This window comes from Theropithecus gelada, chromosome 9, assembly GCF_003255815.1.
Source record: "Theropithecus gelada isolate Dixy chromosome 9, Tgel_1.0, whole genome shotgun sequence".
NCBI lineage: Eukaryota > Metazoa > Chordata > Mammalia > Primates > Cercopithecidae > Theropithecus > Theropithecus gelada.
Window position 1 is genome coordinate 57089799 of NC_037677.1, and position 26673 is coordinate 57116471.

The window sequence follows — 26673 nt, forward strand, 5'->3', positions numbered from 1 at the left end:
CATTAAGGGCCAAACCCTTGAACCTGGTATTATGGAGAGGCCTGAGTTCTCTGTCAGTCCAAGCTAACCTAGTGCCATGTGATTTTAGTTATATAAACAATTTATTGCTCCATGACCCTATTTCTTACACTCCACTCAAGAGCCTCCATTTTGACTGCTCACACGGAGACAGAGGGCCCATGGCCGTCCCAAGGCAGAAGAGCTAGCAGTGGTGTCAATCAGGCACATGGAGGTATGTCCTGCTAGATTCAGGACAGACCACTGCTGTCACATCAGGCCAGGCAGCCCTGGAATAGGGAAAAAAAATCCAATCATTTTCATCCCTCACGAAAGAAAAATACTAAAAATAAAAATCTACACCATGAAAACTAGCAAATATAAAAAATGGCAGCTATGACATGGAAAATGACAATTTTAGAGCAATTATAAACGAGAGGCAGAGAGCCATTAAAGTTAAGGCAATGTTATTAAAAGATGTGTTAATTTTCAGTTAAATTTTCTATAAAAGACCAATTAGTTTAAAAGGCTTGACAGCATTAACTGTGAAACATAAGCTCCGGTAATTATACTTTAAAAAAATAAAAAAGAGGAGGATGCTCGGGCGGGTTGCACTAGCAGGCGCAGCGGGGCGTGGGCCAAGCGGGCTAGATGGCGCTGTGGGCTCAGGTTTCCCTGCGACAGTGCCTCGGTCCCTCCCCTGGCATTTCATGGTTTCCTCAGTGTCCTTTTATAGGACCTGAGAATCATCAAACTTTAGAGGCCAAGCGGGCCACCCTTGTGTTCTGAGCCAGCTCTCAGAGATTAGAATCAGAACGCAGAGATACCGGGAGAGGGAATTGTCTAAATTGGTTGCATTGCTAGTTGATGGTTCTTCTGATGAACTCCCGTGTTTTAAGTATGCTTTGTCTATCGGAAGTTTCACACATACTCTCATTTAACTCTAATCTATAAATTTTTGTTTTGTTTTGTTTTTTCATCCCTGTTATACGGATGAGGAATTCGAGGCAGAGAAAAGTTAGGCAACTTTTTCATTGTTGTGGCTATTGGATAGCAAAGTAGGTATTAAAAGCCACACTAATTGGATTTGGAAGTCCGTACTCATAACCAGGGAGCCATGTTGCCTTAATCAGAAGAAGGGCTTCACTAGTCAGGTTTGGAACCTTGTCCTTGGCAGTGGGAAGAGGGACTCCTGTATTCCTTAGACTATACAGGTCGCCTGATCCTAGGCTCTGAACAGGACCCTAACTCAGCTGTCTTATGCTCCCCAATGCCCATGTGACGCAAGGATAGCCATTGAGAAGGTCTCTGCCTGAAGCATCCCTGAAGACTAACCCTGCCATATATAAGAGCTTCCCAGAAGACTTCTAGCACAGGTTTCATGGTAAGGCACAGAAAAGACTGGCAGGACAAAAGCTTAGGAGGCAAAGGATCTCACCTACATGTTACAATCCTGCCTTTAGAATTTTGTATTTCTTCAATTCTAGCATTTATGTTAACCCAGAAAAAAATGTGTGCCTTCTGGGTCAGGTGAGTTGTAGAGAGGTTTCCTCCACAGGAAGCGCCTATGGTAATTGGCATTTGAAGTTCTAGCACCTGGTTTGCTCCATGATGCAGAAACAACCATCACCTATGCAGAAAGCCCTGGAGTGATGTTTAATTGCAGACTGCTGAATGCTCCATGAAGTGCCTCCCCCAACCCTCATTCCCATCACATAAAGAAATTTCCACCCTCCAATATGACTGACTTGACACCGTTTTCCAGGGAAGGCATTGTCTTTCCACCAAATTATTCAGATCCCGAAGAGATAGGCGTGCAGAGCACACCCGTCAGCAATGCTCAGAGTCCTTCTCTGCATCCAAATATTGGGGTATCAAAACAGAAGCAAGAGCATCTGCTGGCAAAAATACATCATCATTCTCTGTCATCACAGATTCTTCTGCCCCACAGCTCTGCTCCTGGATGCCTGCATGGAAAAATCAAGGAGAGCCATCTGGGATGCAGTGCCAGCTCAGAGAGCAGACAATTATGCTCAGAGATATGAGTGGTCCCAGAGTTATTCAGACACCTGTAAAACCCTGGGACTGACTTTGAAATTGTACCTGTTGATGAGCAATTCTAAAAGTCATGCACTCTTTGACTTTCACACAATTTCAGGCTAAACCAAGGCCCAACGATTAGTAGGTGCTCAATAAATGTCAGTGACTGATCAAAAAGATTTGGGTATAGCCGATTTCAACACAGAATTGGGACCATGTTCGGGTCAAATCCCAAAGATTTGACAAAACAATAACCTCCCTGGCTGATCTTCTAGACTTATCATTGCAATGGATAACCTATAGTGCCCTTCGTTTAAAAAAAAATGTGTTTTTATTAGAACAGTTATTCATACTTCTTGATGAAAATTTGGAAAGCACAGAAACATATAAAAGAAGACATATAAAGAAGAAACATATAAAAAGAAAAAGAAAACATATAAAGAAGAAAATATAAATGGCCTATGTTTCCAACACCAAGGACAAGCATGGTTAATATTTTGGTGTCTTTCCTTCTAAATGGATAGATAAATGCAGAAATATCTCATGTTATAGGTTGGTTATTTTTTCCCTTTTCAGTTAATATTTTATCCAGAGTAGTTTATTATTTTCTTTGGTGTCATGATTTGCAGAGCCTCCATAGGACTTTATGAGATTCCATTCTGTGGATGCTCCAGAATCTATTTATCACTAAATTGTTGGCTATTTAGCTTTTTAAAATTTTTGTTATAGTAATGATTAATCCTATAATAAAAATTATTGTACTTAAATCTTTGAACAAGTAGCAACTTATTACATTGAGGCAAATGTACTGGTTTTTTAAAAACATATATGGACATTTTAAAATTTCTTGATACATATTGTCGTGATATCTCCAAGAAACAATTTTACCAGTCTACACTCTCATCATACTGAGCCATCTCATGCATTATGGCAAGTGCTGATTGTTATTTTTCCTAGGAGGCCCTTTAATTGTGTTTATGATAGTTTTGAAGCATATCAGTTTTTAATTTGTATGTAATGAGGTAAATACATATTTTATATAGTGAATTCATAGTTTTTATGTGTAAAAAGTGCATGCGGAACATGAGAACTATCAAGCATCTTGAGATTAAACAGTTTGCTATATTTTTGTTTGTGGCTACATGTTTTGCCTTTAACTATTTTGTAACATTTACTTTCTTTTTTATGGAAATTTAAATTAAATATATTTTCACAGCAGAAAATATATAAAATAAAATTATAGGAAAACAACAAAATTATATCACTAAGAGTTAACTACTAAGTAGAACTTTTATGTACTACTTACAGTTACATTCACATAAATATGTCTATCTGTTCAGTTATGCGTTATTTTTCCCTTTGGAAATCCCCAAATCAGAGCATTGTGTACTTTTTGTAACACTTTGTGGTAGAAATAAAAATGAGTGACCATAATAATAAACAGGATATCATTTTTCTGGTAGTTTTCCATTAAACATTGAAGTTTTATATTAAAAAATAACAATTTAAAAAGTAATAAGTGCATGATTTGTTATATTATAAAACAGTGTATATTATAAAGTTTAATAATAAAAATGATCTCTACATTTTATCAACATTTGATAATTGAAAACATTAAAAGGAATCATTAGTACGAAAAAGCCAGTTAAAAATCATATTAAAACTTAAAACCCAGTATCATAAAGATTCAATATTTTAAAGTGGGTACTCTTAAAATTAAATTTCAAATACAGAAAGAGTTAATTTCACTAGCCAATAGTTTTGCAGGTATGCATTTTTAACACGAATTGTGATTCATGGTGTTTTGGGGATCCTACTTTTAAAAAACATTTTAGTGTTATATAATTATTACCTTGCCATTAAATATTATCTGAAAGCATAACATTCATGTCTGTACAATGTGAGTCATGCCAAGGAACCATTGTTTCATCATTACCATATTGTCGAAAACTTTTTATCAGAGAGCCAGTTTCCCCCAAATCATTCATTGAGTAAAATCCCTTCCCCATGGTATGCAGTGCTTTTCGTATTATACTAAGGAATGGATCAGCAAACTTTCTTGTAAAGAGCCAGATGGTAAATATTTTCAGCCTTTGAGGGCCACATAGTCTCTGTTACAACTATTTAACTCTGAGTTTGTTAGCACCAAAGCAGCCCTAGACAATACATAAACAAATGGACATGCCTGGGCCCCAACAAAACCTTATTTAAAAAAAATAATGGATGACAGAGAAAAATTGGCCCAAGAGCCAGATTTGCCAACCTTTGTATTAAGGTCTTATAAGTACTAAGCTATGGTTCTGATAAATCCATTCTGGTTGACTTTCTAATTTTTCACTTTGTCTACAATATTTGGTTAGGAAGTCTTTAAAATTTACTATACTACATGAGAGGACAATTTTGTACGACTCTTTCCAGGGGAAATTTAGCATAATTTTATCAAGTTTTAAGAAGTCCAATTCAAATCTGTAATTAGGCATATATCAAACAACAATTTTACTAGAAAAAAAATGACATTAAATGGCCCATTTACATGTTAAGGAACATGGAATTTTACTTTTTCCCTAATACTCTCCTCTGTCTCCTCATAGATGATTACTACTTTGCTTTTTGCCTAAAAACAATAGCGATTCTTATTCATGTCCAGTGATTGGTATTAAAGAGAGTATCTGGAATAATAGTGTTAATTCTCTTATGTATCTGACATTTTATTCTCCTTATTTCTAATTCTATTTCTGTTTTTTCAGTTATATTGTTATACATTTCCTTATTTTTTCAAGGATTATTTCTTGAATTTAACAATTCACTAAATATCCTCTTGCTATTTAATTAACTGGCGCTTTTCATCCTGCTTTTATTTAAAAAAAGAATTATTTTAATACTTAATTTTACTTACTATAATTCTGTTGTATTTAATAATAGCATTAAAGGCTCTGAATTTGTCTCTATAGCATTGGCCTCAAGACATATTTTTATATGTCATTCTCAAATATTCTTTAATTTTAAAATATTCTGTATCCTAAGTTTGATTTCCATCTTGACCTAGTAGTTACAGGATACTTAACAAAATTTTTTTTGAAGTTCTGGAATATTTACTTTTGCTTCTATTACATTGTATTTAATTTTAAAATGTAGATTATACAGCTTATACTCTGTTACATGTATTTAGATATGATGGTTTTGGCCACTGATCTTTTTTTTTTTTGTAATTGTTGTTTAAAAGTTTAGCAAAAATAGACTAAATCAAGCTGATTATATCCTCAATTTTCTTATCTTTTGACCTATTTGACCTGTAAAAGTTAAAATCAGTGATAGTGGGAATGTTTCACATATTACCCTTAGTTCAAATTTATTCTAGTGTAATTCTAATTAGTTTTGCTTTCTATATTTCAGTTATAATATTTGTCCATAAAAAATTAGAGCTTTATTGTGAGTGTTAACTATGAATATAAAGTTCACTCATCTAACAGAATAGTTTAAAATTTTTCTTTGAAGTATACTTTTTTTCTTCCCTTTGTCTCTTTTAAAGATATCAGAGTTTGATTTTGATTTTGGCATTTGAACAAGTCTGAGAATCTTTGCCATTTTATAGGATCATTTAGCTCATTTATGTTTAGTTACATAACATAAGATGCTATAGTCTTGCATTATGTTTTTTACATGCTTCTATCATAATTATGTGTTTTATGATCTATCTTTTGGTATGTGGACTATATTTTGTATGCTTATTTTCTTTAGTGTAAACTTTCCCTTCCATTTTTAACTCTAGTTAGTTGTTACCAGCCATTCTATAGATGTATTTTCTAAGTATTATTGTCTGGAAAAATTTAATGGTTCTTGATTCCTCCTTGTATAAGATCAGGCAATTTTCATGCCTTTACTTCCATCATCATCTCTATTTCATCTAATTTTTCTGAATTTAAAACATAATTTTAGCAATACTATATTAATAGCTAATTTTTGTCTTTTTTTAATAATTAGTTTTGACATTTGCATTCCGTTTTGTAATAATATGTACAACAATCTTTTACAATTCTGTTTTAAATATATTTTACCAGTAAACTAAATTTGCTCATATTTTAGTTATTAAGAGTTTAAAATTATCTTTAAGGAAGCTAATTTTTGTTCTGAGTATTTAAAAAAATGAAATCAATAAATGCTTATGTATGCAAAGAGTCAAAAAATATTTCATTTGCCTTCACAAATTATTGGCAATTTAGCTGTGTCTAGAAATTTTGGAAAAATGTGTCCTGCTAAAATTCCTTTGACATTCCTCTTACATTTTCTAGAGAAGCTTCATGCTAGCCTCATTTTATACTTGTATTTCTTACAGCATTGTTTTAGGTCATTTTTATTCTCCATTTAATATTTTAAATTCAAATACTCACCGAGTACAGGTCTAGGAACTGGCCACATTAAGTTGGTAAATGCTTTTGATCTGCATCCTAGATTCATTTCTCAGCTCAGGACAGGTTATTGCTATTTGTTTGTTTGCTTGTTTTACATGCTTGCATTTTGTTTACAATTTTGATTTGTAAATACTTACTGTTTATCACTTGACCTCTGTTGTCTTTTTCTCATTATCAATCAGCACTCTTATTTTTAAAAATCCCTATATCTTCCTCTTTTAGCTTAGAACTTCCTAGTTTTACTTCCATATCACTAATTGTGTGTGTGTGTGTGTGTGTGTGTAATTTTCAGCTCTAATACTTATGGCTTCTTAGATTAAAAAGTTGGCCATTGCAAATTTAGTTATCTTTTAACTATTTCTTTTTTAAAAATGAAACACAACATACCATACAACTCATCCATTTAAAGTGTATGATTCAGTGGTTTTTTTTTTAGTGTATTCACAGACATGTACAGCCAACACTACAGTCAATTTTAGAACATGTTCGTGGCATCAAAAGAAACTTTGTATTTTAGTTATCCTCCCCTCCCCTACAACTCTACCACCACCCCACCAGCCCTAAGCCACCACTAATCTACTCATTATTTCTGTAGATGTGCCTATTCTGGATATTTTATATAAATGGACTCTCAGTAAAATGTTTTCAAGGTTCACACATATGTTGTAGCATGTATCATTACATCACTTCTTTTTGTGGCCAAATAATACTCATTGCATGAATATAATACATTTTGTGTATGCATTCATTAGTTGATGGAAATTTGGGTTATTTTCACCTTTTCGGTATTATGAATAATGCTGCTGTAGACATCCATGTACACATTTTCATGTGGACATATATTTTTATTTATCTTGGGTATATACTATAAGAGTGGAATTTCTGGGTCATATAGCAACACAATGTTCAAACATATGAGGAACTGCCTAGCTGTTTTCCAAAGTGACTGTACCACTTTACATTCCCACCAGCAGTGTGAGAGTTCCAGTTTCTCCTTATTCTCACCAATTCTTGTTATTATCATCTGTCTTTTTTATTACAGCTATTCTAGTAGGTGTAAAATGATATCTCATTGTGGTTTTGATTTGCATTTCTCTGATGACTAGAGCTATTGAGCCTCTTTGCATAAGTTTATTAACCATTTTTATATCTTTTTGGAGAAATGTTTAAGTCTTCTGCCCATTTAAAAAATTGGGTTATCTTTTTTTGTTGAGTTATAAAAGGCTTTTTAATACTGAATATTAGACCCTTATCAGATATATGATTTGCAAACATGTTCTCTCATTTTGTAGGTTGTTTTTTTCACCTTTTGGATAGTGTCCTTCAAAGCACAAACATTTTTTAAATTTTTATGAAGTCCAATTTATTGTAGTTTATGCTTTTTGTGTCATGTCTAAGAAACTATTGCCAAATCAAAGGTCATAAAGATTTACTCCTATATTTTCTTCTAAGCATTTTGCAGTTTCGGCTTTTTACATTTAGATATTTGACCCCTTTTCAGTTAATTTTTGCATATAGTGTGAGGTATAGGTCCCACTTTATTCTTCTGCATGTGGATACCCAGTTGTTGCTGTGCCATTTGTTTAAAAGACTATATTAATTTTTCCATTGAATGGTCTTGGCACCCACACTGAAAATTAATTGATCATAACTGAATGAGTTTATTTCTGGATTTTCAATGATTTTCCATTGGTCTATAGGTCTATCCTATGCCACTACTATGTTATCTTGATTACTGTAGTCTTGTAGTATGTTTTGAAACCAGGAAGTATGAATCTTCCAACTTTGTCTTTCCTTTACAAGACTGTAAGATTGCTTTGGCTATTTTGGATCTGTTGCCATTTTAGAGTCAATTTTTCCATTTTTACAAAAAAATGGACTTTGTGATTTTGATAGGTATTACATAAAATCTGGAAATTGGGGTAGTATTCCATCTTAATAAATCAAGTCTTCCAATCCATGAACATGGGATGTCTTTCCATTTATTTAGGTCTTCTTTAATTTCTTTCAGTAATTTTTTTGTAGTTTTCAGTATACCAGTCTTGTTCCTCCTTGGGTATATTTATTTCTAAGTATTTTATTCATTATTTTTCTGAGACAGAATCTCACTCTGTCACCCAGGCTGGGGTGCAGTGGCATGATCTCAGCTTACTGCAACCACTGCCGCCCAGTTTCAAGCAATTCTCTGGCCTCAGCCTCCCGAGGATCTGGGATTATAGGTGGTAGAGACTAGGTTTCACCACGTTGGCCAACCGGGTCCCAGCTCCTGACCTCAAGTGATCCTCCCACCTTGGCCTCCCAAAGTTCTGGGATTACAGGTGTGCACCACCATACTTGGCTGACCTCCCATTTTCTACCGCATTGAGTTTAAAATCCCTTGTTTGGCTTTTAAAGCCCTGAGTTCCCCACCCCTCAAAGAAAAAAAAAAAAACGATTAAAAAGTCAAAGGAAGGTTGGGAATGGGTCTGACTGTTCCTGTCGTTGGCAAAGACCTCATGTCTCTGATATGAGGCCAAAATGTTTATCATTGCTTCCTGTGCACCAAACCTGTTTCTAAGTGCTTCATGGGTAGGTCATAGAGCCGTGCAGCACTCTATTATTACATTTTACAGATCACGAAACGGAGGCACAAAAATGTTAAATAACTTTCAAGGTCACACAGCTTCTGAGAGATGAAGTCAGCATAAAACCCTCAGCCCAACTCTGGATCTCTGGTTCCCATAACCTCTCCAACAACATATCCTACTTTAAGTATCCTTTTCCTGCATCTGTGCCTATGGGCATCTCTTAACCCTGAGCATAAATTTCCTTTAGGGTCTGGCAGGCTATGAGTAACATTCCTAGTTTCTTTTGCAGTTGGAATTTTGTATCACATTGGGGTGTTTTTGTAAGTATTTCAGTAAGGAATGTGAATCCAGCCCCACTAGCAACTATCATCTTAATTCAGAAGTCCTCATGGAATTCTGTGAATATAAATTTGGTTTTAGTGACTGCACTTATTTTACAGATGAGAAAAATCAGAGCCCAGAATGACTAGGCAACCTCTAAGACATAGAACTAGTTAGCAAACCTGGGATGGGAACTTGAGCTCACCCTTACTTGGTTTGTTCCCTGCTATGCCTTGCCAGGTAAACTCTCTAATAAGTTGCTGAGGTACAATTGCATCTTTCCTTACCTCTTTCCAAAGTACATCCTCAAAAGCCACAGGCAAACTTTGATTTGAGTTTTTTAGGCTGCTTGATTTCTACTTACATAGGAAAATGGAATGCACACCCTTACCTGAGAATTTCTCAAATTAGGCTGGTGACAAATACCTTTTAAAGCTCCTTTACTTGACATCCTATTAATTTTTTTTAAACTCCCATTGTTTTGTTCCTGACAGATCTGTTATGTTCAGATGTGACACAAATGTACACTTAGAGGGAAACTTCTTTAATAAGTGATATTTGCCTCAGACTACTGAGGTTATTTTAGAAAACAAAAGCCAAAGTACACTTACCAGGACATTCACCTTGTCATAAATTTATCTGGCATATTTAATTGATCGAGATTTCTGGGTTAGACAGTTATCAACGCATGTGATAAATTGTTGAGCATGCGGCATTAATGAAAGGTTTTGCCATTGTCATGGTGAGGAAGCTTCCTGGCACATGGGTGACAGGACCTCAGAGACAATGCCGCTTGGGTTAGCAGCTGGGGCAGGCTGCATTTTATTACATGTGTCCAGAGTCTCATAGTAGACATGTAGACTTGAGGAGGGGGAGGCAATATTTGTATCCCTACTAAAACCAATTATGGTAAACACTAATTATTCAGATTTGAGCTCTTTACTAAAAATCCCCTGAACTGGGTTTTTTAAGTCAGGCTGTCATGGCAGAGCCAAGCAGGAGAGAAAATAATGGAATAATTGGAGGCTGCTGTCTTTTCACTTCCCACATAAAATTATTTGAAGAGACAGGCCAGAACTTTAAACAGGAGATACCAAGAAAAGTTGTAATTTGGATGTCGGCTGTCATGACTTTAGGGTGTTTGCTTAAAGGACTTTCCCCCCACTTTCTCTCCTTCCCCAGACATACTTCAATGACAATATCCTCACCCTGATACGGACCCTGGTGACCGGAGGAGCCACACCGGAGCTGGAAGCTCTGATTGCTGAGGAGAACGCCCTTAGAGGTGGCTACAGCACCCCGCAGACACTGGCCAATAGGGACCGCTGCCGCGTGGCCCAGTTAGCTCTGCTCGATGGGCCATTTGCAGACTTAGGGGTGAGTCCGCAGCACCATGGTCACCTGAGCTTGCTGTTTGGGAAAAGCTTGATCCTGAAGAACGTGGTGTCAGATGTGACAAGCAAGGCATCTGTCTTTTCTCCTTCCTATTGTAGATAACTGTAAGAGGTGATATTTATGGTTTACTCTGTATCAGGCACTTTGTTCTATGCATAAGTCATTCATTTTAATCTTCATAGCAACCCTTTGATGTAAGTTCTAGTATCACACCTTCTAAGTCAACTGAGGCTCAGAGAGAATGAGCACTGGACCTATTGGGAATTTGCACCAAGGCATCCTGGCTTCAGAGCCTGTGGGCTTTCTCACTCCTTGGTGTTCTCTTCACGTATCCTCTGCACGAGGTGGAAGGCAGCAGGTGATTCCAGCATGCAGCCAAGGTTGGGAAATATTTCCACAAGCTCTTAGCATAGCTTAGGGATACTCAACCCAACTATACATTAGTAGCACATGGAGGTGGCCAGCCTCATCCTTCAGGTTTCTTAGATTTTATAGGTGAGTATGACCCAGGCACTGGTGGTTTTCAAAGCACCAGGGTAGTCAGTAGTCAGATGTATCCAGAACCACCAGACAAACAAACAGAATCTCATGTGGATCCTTTAATGCCTGTAATTCAAAACCTAGACCTTGTAATTTCTGAGACTGGACCCAGTCATGTTCCCTCGGGTCCTCCCTGTGACAGAAGTGGCCAGCATCTCCCTTCTGATTCCATGCACCTGCCTAGCATAGGCACTGTGACAGAAGTGTAGTGTCTTTGCCCTTATTCCCAGCTCAACCCCACAGATGCATTTAAGAGATGCAGCCATATTAATAGAAACTGATAAACCTGTTACGCAAACAATAGTGTCGCCCAGAAAGACTAAATAGTGGAAAAGGAGCCAAGGAAAGGGTCTGTCTCTGTTTTTTCTGAAACAATTCTGCATACTTGCCCCATATTTTAGTTTGATCATGGGCTGGGACCTATGTGAGACTAGGCTTTTTTTGAAAGGGAAGTTTCATAGCTAGTGGCTCTTTATACCTATCATTTACTTACTGATGCACTTGATTAGGATAAAGACTTTAGATAATGGTAAGCTTTGGTCCCATCTGTGTTCTTTAGTATGAGACCAATATGAGAATTCCAGTGATTGGAAGGACGAAGACAGTCATTTTATTCCCAGTGAAGCCATCCCACAGTGCCCAGTGCCCTTCATGTAATACTGTTAACATCTACCTGAAGCCACCTGGCTGCTGAAGCCAGCATTTCCAAGTGGATGCATTTGCTTTCACTTTCTGCATCAGGCCCCAGACCCTGGGAAGGTGGCTGTGAATTGTTCAGAACTGCGAATCCCAGTTATTCAGCCTGCAGGCCCCTGGCTCCTGGGGAAACACATTCTCTTCCACCCTTGCCATCTCTGAGGTCTGTAAATTGTGCTTTTCACAGGGTCCTTACCTGAAAGAGTCTGTCACCATGGGACCTGGTGGGGTCCTCCTCCTCGCTGTGGTTTTCATTATCACTCAGGCGGTTTTGACAACACGATCCTATCACAGTGGTTACAGCTGAGCTGGGGCTGAACATAATCACCATTTTGCAGAGAAGGGTTCATCTCCTCAGCTGAGCATGCATCTGAGACCGTCAAGCTTTACACTTTCACTTAAAGTGAGGGAGAAGCATAATCTCCTTAGAGCTTTCAAACCCCATTGCTACAGGTGGAAAACTGGAGAGACACCAGAGGAAAGCCCCATTGTTACCTGATCCCTAAAAATCACACATATTGTCTGTAGTCTGTTAACCATGTTGACTTCTTCCACTGCCGTCCCTTGGCACATGGTCCCTCCAACTTGGGAGACACCAAAACAAGCTTTGATGAAAAGACCTTTTTCCCTGCTGGCCCTTGATTTTCAGGCAAATAAAAAGGATGTTTCTCTCTTTTCTGTTGCTGTCTCCCAGGATGGTGGTTGTTATGGTGATCTGTTCTGCAAAGCTCTGAAAACATATAATATGCTTTGTTTTGGAATTTACCGGTTGAGAGATGCCCACCTCAGCACCCCCAGTCAGTGCACAAAGAGGTGAGTATTGGTTTCAACTCTGCCCTCCCACCTAATCACAGAAACAATGATCCCCTACTGTAAAGGCAAAGGTCTGTATACATCTCCCCAACATGCAAATTACCCTGCCCATATTAAATGCGGCACTGAGTTTGGAGGTGATGGGAAGCATTTTTCTATAATTACTAATAGTGGATGTAAAGACATTTTGGTAAGAATTCAAGTTTTGTATTAATAGAATAATTCCATCACCCAATTACAAAAGTCTGAATACAAACATCTCTCCCAAACTCCAGCTACTAAGATAACATCTGTTGGTATCTAATATAGAGATATATCATTTCACATTGCTAGCGTTTATGATAATTTTTTTTTTTTTTTTGAGATGGAGTCTTGCTCTGTCGCCCAGGCTGGAGTGCAGTGGCGCAATCTTGGCTCACTGCAACCTCTGCCTCCTGGGTTCAAGCGATTCTCCTGCCTTAGCCTCCTGAGTAGCTGGGATTACAGGCACACACCACCACACCCAGCTAATTTTTGTGTTTTTAGTAGAGACAAGGCTTCACCATGTTGGCCAGGCTGGTCTCAAACTCCTCACCTCAAGTGATCCACCCACCTCGGCCTCCCAAAGTGCTGGGCTTACAGGTGTGAGTCACCACACCCGGCCCTAAGACAAGTGGTTCTTCTGCCATATCTTAGAATCCTATATTTTTACTTCATATATTTTAAATTGACTCACTTTTTAACTTTTATATATTTATTTTTGAGACAATTGTATATTATCGCCTTAAGCAGAAAAAATAACAGTTTAGATGTGCGAATTATATTTTTCTCATATGCATTAAAATAAATTCATAGCAGGCAAAAATTAAAAGTACATCCTAGAATTACCAAGATCAGTGAGTTTGCATAATATACCCTAGGCAATAGTGCTGCAGAGACAGGTGTTTCTCATCCCTGCTTGCATAGTAGAATCACCTGGGGAGCTTTTAAAAAATATTCTGATTACTCTAATTTAACTGGTCTGGAAGGAAGAAAAAATCATATATATATTTTAAAATATATAACAATTTTATATATAATACCCAGGGATTATTGTGTATAGCCAGAATTGAGAACAATTGCTATAGACCAGTGGGTTCTCAAAATTTAGCCAGCATGAGACTCACCTGCAGAGCTTGTACAACCACAGAACCCATCCTCAGCACTTCCAATTCAGTAGGTCTGGGTGGGGTTGCTTAAGAACTTGTATTTCCTAGTTCGTAGGTGATGCCGAGCTGTGTGGCCTGAGGACCACACTTTGTGATCCACTGCTCTAAATGAAACAGGGTGATCATCTTAGTCACATCTGCTGTTGACCAAAGAAAGCTCCAACTCATTGTGAAGAACAACAAAGTAGTGCTGATAAGTAGGCAGGGTTCTTAGATTCTTCCACGTGGTGAATTCCAAATTCCAAATTCTCCCACCAAAACAGATTTTAATAGGTAAAGAGCGAGAATATAGTCTAAGGAGACACTCTGTAATAGTAAGCAAAGATCCTGTGATGTATATCTGGGATTGTCCAAAAATTCTGGAATGAAAGTTGCATCACACTTCATGAAAACTCCTGCGGCTGGGCTACTTGGAAGTGACTTTGACCTTGTATAGAAAGGTACCTGTAGACCATGAGAAGCAAAGTTTGGTCCTTCCATTACTGGCCCTAATTCCACATCTCTGCCTGGGCTCCTGGCTGGCCTCCTTTGTTGAGTTAAACAGAGGAAGTTTCCATTTAACAAGGAAAAGAATGTTTAAGGCCTCGGACCAGCTAGAAGTGCATCTTCCAGATCCTCTGAAAGTCCTGAGTAACCAGGCTATTGCTTTTGGTTCAGGGAGGGTTGAATTCTCTACTCAGTTATTCTCGGGCGGTGACATCTCTGCTTTTCCTGTCCAGGTATGTCATCACCAACCCCCCCTACGAGTTTGAGCTCGTGCCGACGGACCTGATCTTCTGCTTAATGCAGTTTGACCACAACGCCGGCCAGTCCCGGGCCAGCCTGTCCCATTCCTCCCACTCGTCGCAGTCCTCCAGCAAGAAGAGCTCCTCTGTTCACTCCATCCCATCCACGGCAAACCGACAGAACCGGCCCAAGTCCAGGGAGTCCCGGGACAAACAGAAGTACGTGCAGGAAGAGCGGCTTTGATATGTGTATCCACCGCCACTGTGTGAAACTGTATCTGCCACTCATTTCCCCAGTTGGTGTTTCCAACAAAGTAACTTTCCCTGTTTTCCCCTGTAGTCCCCCCCTCTTTTTTTTACACATATTTGCATATGTATGATAGTGTGCATGTGGTTGTCATTTTTATTTCACCACCATAAAACCCTTGAGCACAACAGCAAATAAGCAGACGGACCAAAAGTTATTTATGATTCTAGGGGAAAAATAACCCAAAGGCATGCTCCAGACATAAATAGCTCACTGCAGGAACGAGTTCACAGATTAGAAGGGAGCCCTTGTGATCAATGTCAGTTAGGCAGAGCAAGTTTATTTAATGTAAAAGAAAAGTTGATTCTGATTTATCAGGATTATCGGGGTGCTTTGGGTTTTGATTTTGTCGTCGTTGTTGTTGTTTTCCTTTCTTTCTTTTTTTATACACACAATAAGTTAGTACATGTTTATTTGAAACAAGCAACCAGACAGCAATGAAAACATATCGATTGTTTCCAGTCTCTGGGCCGAAGTATTGCGAAGCCTTTGAAAAGCTTTCACAATTTGTGTAGATGATTTTGAAGGACTTGCTTGTTGCAAGAGAACATCAGAGATTTTTTTAGTTACTCACCAAGGCCTTTTGTCCCGGAGCCAGTTCCCTCTGGGAGTTCTTATGAACATTTCTCACCTTAATGTGGAGGAAAGAATAGTATTCCAATCATGGATGTATCAAATTCTAGTCATTTAGTTTAAGTGAAAAGAGGTTTGATTGCATATTAAATTGTTATTCTGTCTCCTTATGTTGCCATATGAATAGCTAGTTTTTTTCTTTCACTTTTGACATTTGGGATGAAAAGCCATATGTATCATAAATATCAGATGTAAGTCATTAAAAACTGCCTTCCTGGGACTTTCACATCTTTTAAAAGGTGAATTACTTACCTTATGTACAGAATAAATAATGCTCAGGAAAGAGCAAGTATTTTTCCATGTATCCTCAGGGGATCCTTTTACTCCCCTTTGTTTGATTAGTTAGGGCCCCAATGCCAGGTAGGAGGAAGGGCTGGGGCAGAGTGAGAGGAAGACAAACCCAGCTGCAGATCATGTTTTTCTAGGAGCCGACATGCTAAATAAATTAGAATGTAGGAGGATCAGCCACAGTTGACTCAACAAAGACAAAAGACAGCCACCACCTTCAACTGTTGGTGCAGCTGCACGGTGCTGGCTGTCCCAATGAAGGAAGCTGGTGGGAAAGAATTCCTCATCATCGCTTTAGTTAATGTAGCCAATTTAGGCAGGGAAATGACGACAATAGAGAGCTGCTCCTTGTCATTATGAGACGTGGGATGAGAAGAGTGCAACAGTGAGCCAAACACGTTTTGGTATAGTTATTTTTTCTTTTGTTTTTGTTCTTTCTTTTTTAACACTTAGTAAGCATGAGAGGAGAGGTAGAAAAATACCCTTTTTTCAACATATAGTTGTCAGATGCTTTGCGCATGCAAATCATGCTTTAGGCAGTGCGGTAGTTCTTAAAAATTGGCCAATTCACCATAACCAATTTCTCTTATGGATGGACTAGGCTGGTATACACATATTTGAACAGTTTACTTTAAAGAATTCCATCAAATAGAATAGGGGTAAAAGGGAGGAGGAAAACATGTCACAGCTGTACCATCTCTAAAAAGGTGTTTTTATGGTGAATGTTTTGGATTTAGATTTTGGATCCCTCGTCCCCTCAAGCATGATAGTTTTGGAGATTTGCTTGCTGTGTGAATTGACAAGCACTTTTACTGACAAATAGTGAGGCTCTGTCAGAACCTCCACCCTCCCCCGCACCAAAGACAGGGGCAGCATAGTATTCAAACCAGTATTGTGATGGGGAATAATTGTATACATGTAAATTAACAAGCCCTATGAGTGGAAGAATTTTTTCAAATTATTTTTGTCTTTCTATATATTGATTTATATTATGTATAACTATCTCTTTATATATAACTATATATATAACTATATATATATAACTATATATATATATATATATAACTATATATATGTATCCCCTAGTATTGGATCATGAAGAACTCTTCATGCATTCTTTGCAAAGGAGGTTATAAAGTTACGCCCTCAGAACATTTATAACTATAAGAATGTGCCAGTTAAAGTGCTCAACAGGAAATATGACAGTTTAAAAGCATTGTAAAACTCACATAGCTTACTTCTCTCTCTAAAGTGCAACAAGGATGAATAGAATGGGCCAAGGTATGACAATTAATGGTTCTGCATGACCTAGCCACTGCTGGGGGTTTTCTTCTATAACGTTGTCCTTGTGAAAACTTTTGTGAAATTAAAAAAAAAGGAGTTACAAATTTTATTCTGTTATTGGTTTGTTTATTTTTATTTATATTGTTCTGTTTGTGGTTTTATTTATTTTGTTTTGCTTCCCCCCCCTTCCCCTTTCCCTCTCCTTTTCCCTTCCTTCTTCTCTTCCTTCCTTCTTCCACTTTCTAAATTGCTCAGCGCAATGAGGCTGTGCTGCTGCTATTGCTAGATTCCTTAGAGTTTGTTTTGGTGTTCTTGGGTGTGGGGTTGGGTAATTTGGGGGGAACTTCTCTCCATCTGGCTTGCCTTTTAATCTGCACGTGGCCTCCCTGCCCACCCTGGTACCTTGCTCCAAGTCCGAAAGCATTTTCCCATCAAGAAACCCAGCTTCCTTCACTTCCCCCATTGCCACCCCCCAACCCCAGTCCCCACATCGGTCTGTTCACATCTCTGTGTTCATCTTGGCAAGACCTACTCAATCAAGTGATGATGCCAGTTGATAAACTTTTCTGGAAAACATTTACAGCTATTCCATTTGGCGAACCTGCTTCTCTGTCAATATTTCATCCTCCTTTTATTTAAACCAGGAGGGTTATTAATGGCAAAAGCATTGGTCTTCTTTATGCTTGATCAGTATGACTCAAATTAAAAGTGTTCTGCTGTGTATATCAACTCAACAGCCCACACCCAGTTATCTGGGAGCTGATGGTTCAGTCACTGTATTACCCAAATCTCTCCTGCCACCTGCCTTTCAGACATTTGTTAAATCCCAACCAGAGATCGGGCAGATAGAGAGAAGTAAATCCAAAGTGCATTTTATACACAATCTGTTAGCAACTCCAATGAGATGATATTGTGATGGGAATGGAATGGGAACAGACTATGATATGAGATGGAATTTTGAGGTTTTCCTGGACTTTGGGCACACAGTCATGCCCCAGTGGTAGATAATTGAGAATTGACCATATTTGACTAATGTTACATTTGATGATGGAGAAGGATCATTATTACTTCAATTTTATTTGCCAAAATTACTATATTATACTTTCCTTAATAGAGTGAAGAATCTCCTCCATTGTTTTCTATTTGACTCCAAACTTCCCCTTCTTCTTTCAGTAGAACATCCGCTTACCTAGGAAGTGGGCATACAAGTTTCTTATTATTATATCTCTTTCTGTTCACTGCCCCCTGCCCCTCACTGGAAAAAAAAAAAAAAAAAGAGAGAGAGAGAAAGAAAAGAAATAAGGAGGTAAGGGTAGAAAGTGAAAGAGTTCTTTGAAAAGAAAGTACATACATTTAAAAAGTTAGGAACTCTGTTATCTGCATCATTCTAGAAGAGAAGAAATTTGTAAGCCATTTAGTCCAACTTGCTTTGGGCTTTGAAAGGGGTGAACAGTAAGTAGGCTGGTAAACCAGGAGGCACGGTGAAGCCTTCTCAGTCTCAACACTCGGGTGATCATGGCATCATCAGTGTCCCTAAAGTCTGCTACTCAGGGTTCTTTCCAAGGCCAGTTCAAATGGATAGAGAAAGCTAGACCCTTATACATACAGTTAAACTTCTGCCACAATTGGGAGAGGTTGCAAATTCTGTTCTGAATATTAAAGATTATGACCCAGATCCTTACCGTAGGTGCTCAATAAATATTTGATATAAATTGACTTTACATATTTTATACCTTTAACCATTTTCTATATTACCCTTGTCCCCTTGTTTATTTTTTAAAAAAATACGAGTGCCTCTACATGCCTCACGATGCTGCTGTGCTGGTGCCACTTTCTCAAGCTGGTCACACGGCTTCCGAGAATGGGGAATAGCCCTGTAAGCTCAATGAGTAGAGAGACCGACTATGCCTCTTGGCAGCATTGTCAAGATCCCAGATGACCAGAAAAACCTTTTGCCTGGCTGTTCTGCAGCATGGGAAAAGCCTAAAGGTGTCTGCATCCCGATAGAGACAATTAAATCAACCTGCCAGGTTCCTATAGCAACAGGCTCCTTGAAGGAGAAAGAGGAGAGTACAGAAACTCCAGGGCCTGTGGAAGTCAAGACAGGGTAAAAATCAATTTCTCAATCAGCTTCTTTCAGCCCATCCCTGCTTTGTCACAATATGATAAAGAAGTAGCTGTGGGCACCTGTCACTACACTGGCTGACTGTCTCCCATGCAAGATTGCATGCCCATTGCAACCACTGGAGGTGAGAGGGATTATCCCCTGCCACCCAAAAGGGATTAGTGAAGAATCTGTCCTCAAGGTGTTGGCTGGACCAAGAGCCACAGAGGGCTGGAAGAGCTGTTTGCTCAAAGAATGGCAGAATCAGACTTTCAGTTAAAAGAGACAGAGTCATGGTAGCCAATTGCAAAGAAGTGAGAAGGTTTTTCATAAACGGTAACTGCTTTTGTTCTGGTACAAATAATTTGTATCTCTATGAAATAGGCATACTTTGCTCACAGACAGGAGAGGAGATAGTATGTGTGGGTGGGGACGGTGGAGGCATCAGGGTTTGCTGGGCAGAGGAAATGTGCCAGGCTGCCTATCACAAATGCAGGACAGGAAACCACACAGCATTACCCTTGAAGGTCGAAGCTTCTTGTTAGCCCTTACTGTTCTCCATAGTTGTCTCTCTCCAAACAGAATCTTTTCTTTTTGAGCCTTTTCTCTCTCAACCTCAGCTTGTGGTGTAGTGAGAAGAGGGCCAATTATTCCAAATGCTTTTGCTGTATCATTGTCTCCCCTTTTCTGCAATCTTCTCTAGGGAGTAGTTCTGTGAAAAGGCTAAAGCCCATGGCACTGACAATCCACAGAGCCAACAGAGAAGCTCTGTTCTCACAGTGCAGCCTGTTTCTTCCTCTGCTGGTGGCAGCTCAGTCAGCCCAGCTCTGGGGCCCTTCCCTGCAAGAGCCCAGTCCTCCAGGGTGACCTGCAGCCCTGTGGCAGGAGGAGGTTTTGACCCTTACTTTAAACCCTGTGATCTCAGTGATGAAACTAGAAATGCAAGAAACCGATGGCTCTCAGATGGGATAGGAGGCCTGGTGAGTCAAATCCAGTATTTCAAAGGCATAGAGGCACCTTGGGAGGGGAGAAACCCTAAGCTCCTCAGAAATAACACCAGGTTACCTCTTCCTCTCCTTTACCTTCAAAATGAAGATGACCAACCAAATCCCCCTCTGTCACCTCTGCTGCCACAATCTGTATTCTTCAGGATACACCCCGATATACACACCCCTACTCAACATCTCTGCTGAAGGGCATCATTTGTCATCACATTCAAGAGGTGCCACCCATCCTTTAGTACCAATAGTACTCAGGCTAGTATTAAACTTACTGTAAAAGCTAACGCTTCACAAATGCCTTGGGCCAGGCACTCTCCTGAGCACTCTTCAGTTACCTATATAAACTCAATCCTCACAACAGCTTCAGATGGAGATGCTGTGTCTCCTTTTGAAAGATGCAGAATCTGAGAGACACTAGAGTATGTGAAGTTAGCCACTGCGATATAATGCCTGCTGGTATTATTAATAATACTCATAACCTTAACAACTCACATTTACTTACCATGTATCTGGACCTGTATAAGTGCTTCAAGGGTGCTAGCTCAATTTATCTTAACAACACTATTAGGAAATTTGTATCATCAGCCCTATTTTACAGAAAAGGAATGAAGCTAAGATAAATTTGCTAATAACTTGTTCAGAGTCACGCAACCGGTATGTTAGCCAGATCTGCTTAACTTTCACCTCCTGCCCTGTGCTGTCTCCTTAGCCCACATCTCCTTGCTTCTTCACGGTGGACAGCTCATAGCATGGCTGGTCTTAATAGGTGACATGTCCCAGTGGCAGTGGCAGTTGCTCTACCAGCATCTCTCTGCAGTTGTTTTCCAGATTTTTATCTTGTCCCACTAGCCCCCTCCCAGCCACAGACTGAAATGCCTCTTCTTTCCTAACTCCACGAACTCCTGGCATGTCACACATTGTACTCAGAGCACTGACAACAGGCATCTCATCCTTAAGAAGCTTATTAAGAAATGAAGCTATTTTTCTCTGGCGGTGAGGAAGCCCTCCCACCCCGATCAATTGCCCTTCTCATCTTAGAGATGAAAATAAAGCCCCTGGAAATCTTTCTGGTGTGTGAGATGAAACAGGGAGCAGAGATAAACTCAGGGATTTGGATTTATCCTTGACCATGGCAGCATTCATTAGAGCTGCTTCCCTGAGTCCTCTTCCTCGTGGTCAATTTTGTAGCCACCCATTGGCGTTGTTTCTTCTTCGGAAGGCAAGACTCAATACATCAAATTGTCATTGTCCTACTTGCACTCTCCATGGATGCCGAATGGCTGGCGATCATTGAAATGTGTGTTCCTTGGAAGCGTGTTGGGAGAATCTCTTTGTAAAATACTGTTGCCACCAGACATTTTAGTAAAACACCCAGAGCATTCATATAGTTCCATTTCCTGAACATCCTATGTAACCAAGTCTCCAAGAACACACACATTTATATCTTAGGAGGCACCCAAATTAAACAGCAGTTTCTCAGGCATAAGGAAGACCTCAACTCCTCACCACAATGTGTTTTAACACAACTCATTCCTTGTGTTGAGACAGCATGTCCAAAACAAGGTCTACTCTGCTTAGATTCTGTTTAATGGCAAGAAATGTAAAAGGAAAGAGAGAAGCTTAAATGAGGAAATAATGCTCTCTTTCTTTCAGACAGCAGAAGGAAATTGATATTCTCTCTGCCGTGAAAGGTCAAAATGCCAACTTTGAATTGAACTGCAAAGACTAAATTCTGAACAATTATTCTCTGCAGCAGTTGTAAAAATTTCAGCAAATCGCAGCTGTCTTAGGTCTTTCACCCAAAAGACCTACTCATTTCCATCAGCTGAGTTCACTCTTCCAACCTGGCATGTCCAACCTAGCACTAAATCCCTTTGCAAAATCAGTCTGCATAACAGCATGGCCAAAAACCGAGGGCAGCTCAGGCAACCTGAGCACAAACACCAGGCTCAACCTCTCTGAAAATCATCTTTACACATAAACCGCTGGAAAAAGTCGTAGTTTGAAATTGTTTCAGCGGCCTGGCAATGCTTTTAAAACATGATAACCATCACACTTTACTCCTCTCTGAAAGGTTAGTTTAATCGTAGATCACAAAAAATTGGTTTCCACAAATGCATAATGGTTCATCTATGTCACACTTGAACTAAATGGTTTTTTAAATGGAGCTGAAATTATTTTGATGTGTACACAGTCTTGGATTTCTATACAACCTTTTTTAACCAGCCCATCAGGAACGTTGCCTCTAAAGCCTCATTAATAATTCAGATGTGCTGATGACTTTAAAAGATCTATGGAATTGAAGCTTAGGGAAAAAAAAAAACTCTGCTTGACAAAAAGATAAATGAATGTAGAAAGAAGCTGTAGGAGTCTGGCAAGCTGTAGATCATCTCAGAACAGATTGTAACTTTATCATTCTGTCAGGGGGAATAATTTAAAGCACTTAATCAGTTAGCTTCACTGTGAGGATGTAGCATTATGAATTCCTATCGTCCAATCTGTTCAAATCAAAGTGAACTTAATTATAATAGGTGAGCGAGCCAGAGCAGGAGGGGGATGGGGAGAATGAGGCAAGAGGTAGAAAGTTTCCTGTGCGGTAAACTGAGCTGCCGCATAAAAGTGGGGCGAGGCTTTGACTCAGGCACATCCCTGCTCCAGTGACAGCCCTCCTTGACATTGACAGCTCAGGGCACTTGAAATAGCAGAAGTAAGAACTGAAGAGAAACAAGCAGAGTGGTCATGAGCTGATCATAGATACTTAATTTATAAATCATTAGCCAAACATGCACATACCCACCCACCCCCAACATCCCCTATCAAACCAGGTGAGCAGTTTTCACTATAGTGTCCATCCAGGACCACTGACAAGGCAGTTACGAATTGTTCTGGTAAGCAGAAAAAGCAGCTAGAGAGACCATTGTCTCTATAGCAGTGGACGTGCTTGATAGCTTTTACCCTTTTGCTTTTCTTTCCCTAAGTCACTAAAGTGAGGCATATGATTCCCAAGTTAGAATGTCCTATTTGCCCAGTCCTTTCCTATCTATACACATGGCCAATTTCCCAGAAAATTTCAATCCTAGAAAGAGGCGGGGATGAGGGTTGAGTCTTGTAAAATAGCTTTGCACTATGAAGAGGATGCTAGACCATTTTCATTCTCACCCCAGCCCCCGAACACCCTGACTCAGCATTCTCTCTCAGCCATTTCTGTATTTAGGGTGGAAATGAAATGCCAAGACTTCAATGAGCTCCTTTGTCGACAGCTTGGGTTATTATAGTCAGTTAAGATATTGCCACTTGGAACTCTATTCATAACTTTTTACCAACACAGAGTTTTCTTTCTTGATATAAAAGCCACCTCAAAATCATCTTTAAAACATTGGTCGCTATTCTGACTTGCATAGATTTTTGGCCAGCAAAATCGATGGGTTTAGTTTAGATCCCCCAAAGTGGCTACAAATGAAACAGGAGAGTGGTAAAGTTGAGACATGACTTTATGTGTATGCGTTATAAGCAAAGCCAAGGAAAGGCTGGGAGGTGGAGATTCTGTATAAGATTCTAGATCACTCGCTCTGCAGCAAGTGTGGTGGTGCCCTTCTGTTCCACTCGAATCAATGGATGCACACATCTCTTCTCAGGCACAATGTCTGTACCCAGTGGCTGATATATGCAACATCCCTTCCCCACCAAACCTTTTCTGGCCACGAAATTAACTCCAAGGAATATTGCCAGAGTCCATTCTGCAACCCCTCCTTAGCCTCTGAGGTCCATTCATGGGGCCTCTGAGTCCCAGTGACACATTTTATTCATCACTTGCTACAGGAAGCAGAGGTATGTTTCAGGTTCTGGGGTCCTCCCTACACTGCACTGTCTCTCTTAGCAATTAACTCACTGTTGGCTTCTATTGATTACCTTTTTGCGTTTTTCAATGAACTTTCCAAAGGCTTTGCCTTAGGACTAATTAAACTTCTAATTTCTCCTTCTTGTTCTCTATCCATTTTGCCCTTTAGCAGAAAAGAAATGGTTTACAGATGAACCGGATAATGCCTATCCCAGAAACATTCAAATCAAGCCCATGAGTACCCACATGGCTAACCAGATCAACCAATATAAATCCACAAGCAGCTTGATTCCACCAATCAGAGAAGTTGAAGATGAATGTTGACTCCCAGGAGACCAGAACTATTTTTTTAAAGCCTGACAAACTTCATCAATGGTGATGTGACTTTTCTTCTTACATGCTGAATCACTGGTGGAAACGTTAGGATAAGCAAGAATTGCCAGAAAATAAAGTAGACAGATCTTTCTCTTTGTCTGCCTTGAATATTGCTTCCATGTATTTTGGAAAAGAAAATGATTTCATTTATAAATGAACATACTAAAATAGTCATGTATAGCCTCTAGCATTTTAAATTATTTTTGTTTATTAGAAAGAAAATATATTTTTTCTTTTCTTTCCATTGTCAAATATCGTCCCTATATCTAAACAATGCAAACTCTAAATGAATAAGTGGCCAGACTCCTTAATGCGTTTTTCTCTTCTTTCTCTCTTTTTCTTTTGAGGAGAATGATGGTCACCACCACAATTAATTGTAATTAATTTTAATGAATTATTAAAACAATTTTAAAATGGCCAACGATGTATACATGTATTTTAGTAAGTCCAAAAAAGAAGACGAAGGGGACAGGTGAATACCTGCTCCTCGCCTGGATGGGTGTGTGTTTTGATCTGCATTGACACCAGCTCTTAATAAATGGAAACTTATTTATTTTCACAGTTGAAAGTCATATTTTTGTAGTTTTAGTTTTCATTCTGTAGTTCTCACCCCTTTGTTCATATTTTTAAAGGGAAGACCTTCTTGCTGCTTTTCTACAATTGGCAGATCAGGTTTGTCTGGCCAACTAAGGATACCAGGAGGGTTGTGGGCAAGCCTGGGATGTGGAAGCTGAGGACCAGATGCACACAAGGCATTGCTCTGTTTGCTGTTCTAGTGGTGGGGACTCCTACATGCTGTATGCTTCTCATTTTGTATTTCCAAACCACCTGAGCGAGTAATGTCAACTTCGGGAGGGTCTGGTGGACTTCCTCCCCACTCCCCAAGTCTCAGAGCTTTTAGCCTGGAAGTTTGTAAAACTGATCAATAGTTTTACTTTACCATAGGCTATGAGAGGGCATTCATTCTTCTCACTGAGTTTTTGTTTAAAAACCAGGAAATTTCTACAATCATGGAGACGGGATTTTAATTTGCATGCTCTCCTTTATTTAGTTGCTGGGGCCAAACACGTGAACTTGTTACAACAATTTAAAAAATAATAATAACAAAAGGAAAGCAATGAATGCACTTCATATAGACTGTTAGAAAAGGCCTTTGAAAATTACCAGCAGTGAAATCAAATATATCAGCCACTTTAAACTGCGGTCAAAAGATTTTTCTAGCCATCAGATGCAATTACAATGTCTCAGAGCTCTGCTGTCGCTTGCATGCTAGGTGTACAGTCTCCCGGCTACTGTTTTGTTCCAATCAACTTAGCAAGTCTTTCAACTTTAAAATTATCAGTCTTTGATATGATCATCAAGGTCTCTGGAGAAGCATGGATGTGATAGTGATTTCTATTTTCTTTAAAAAATGTAAACTGTGGACACTTAAAGGAACCAAGCTAACCAAAGTATCTCCCCCAAATTTCATGATATCTAGTCCATTAACTCTTTGGACCATGACCTGTGGTACTTAGTTATGGTAGTGCAAATCAGATCAGAGCAAAGCAATGAGATCATCATGAAGACATATGTCCACTAAGTACTCCAATTACCAATGTAGGCAAAATGAGCTTCCACCTCTGTCCACTCCCTGCAGAGCCAATATAGTCGTGCTTCCACCTCGTAGGCATTGTCCTGCAGTGACTTGTCGGACTGTGGTTACTCTGTCGTCACATTTTGTAGAATTAGTTCTATAAAAGTATTGTGAATATAATGTATGTCCAATTGGATTGTTTAAAAACTACTTATAATTAATTACTAGCCTACTCAGCAGACTAAAATGACGTCAACAGTCTATATTCAGGCTTATAAACATTTCTTGGTTTCCAACAGAAGTCAAATGTGTTTGTGGGGAGAACCTTTTGCCAGGATTTTGACAACTTTCCTGAAAGCTAGGCCTTCTTTTACATAATGATTTTGCACTGGGGTCACCTTAGTACATTCACGTCAATCCACGCTCTTCTTTCCTTCGTGAACCATAGTGGGCTCTTCACTCCTGCTCCTAATAACCACCTCCGAATTTGTTAGAGCGATTTGGTCTCCTCTGGCAGGCTGTGGTGGCCACATAAAGGATCTTCCATTAGAGGGACACAGGACACAAAGCTCCATTC

At 39.1% G+C, this 26673-nt stretch overlaps 1 protein-coding gene and 1 long non-coding RNA gene across 51 annotated transcripts in view; one reads left to right on the top strand and one right to left on the bottom strand.

Annotated features, from left to right (window-relative positions):
• LOC112631186 overlaps positions 1-14154 on the bottom strand; it is an 88650-nt gene extending 74496 nt beyond the window's left edge. Inside the window, exons 1-2 of the long non-coding RNA XR_003121085.1 lie at positions 13924-14154; positions 1746-1964 (exon numbers count right to left, since the gene is read on the bottom strand). This is a non-coding gene — a long non-coding RNA (uncharacterized LOC112631186). The remainder of the gene's footprint in view (positions 1-1745; positions 1965-13923) is intronic.
• KCNMA1 (potassium calcium-activated channel subfamily M alpha 1) overlaps positions 1-25079 on the top strand; it is a 755234-nt gene extending 730155 nt beyond the window's left edge. For 10 of the 50 annotated variants that reach the window (XM_025395816.1, XM_025395838.1, XM_025395818.1 and 7 more), the window contains 4 exons: positions 10517-10711; positions 12660-12778; positions 14685-14909; positions 24315-24339. In XM_025395816.1, the coding sequence (XP_025251601.1) occupies positions 10517-10711; positions 12660-12778; positions 14685-14909; positions 24315-24339 (564 nt within the window). Of the gene's footprint in view, positions 1-10516; positions 10712-12659; positions 12779-14684; positions 17312-18200; positions 18203-21499; positions 21549-24314 lie in introns of those variants that run through there. The other 40 variants (XR_003121084.1, XM_025395840.1, XM_025395842.1 and 37 more) reach the window with 11 other exon arrangements.
• The last annotated feature ends 1594 nt before the right edge of the window (positions 25080-26673 follow it).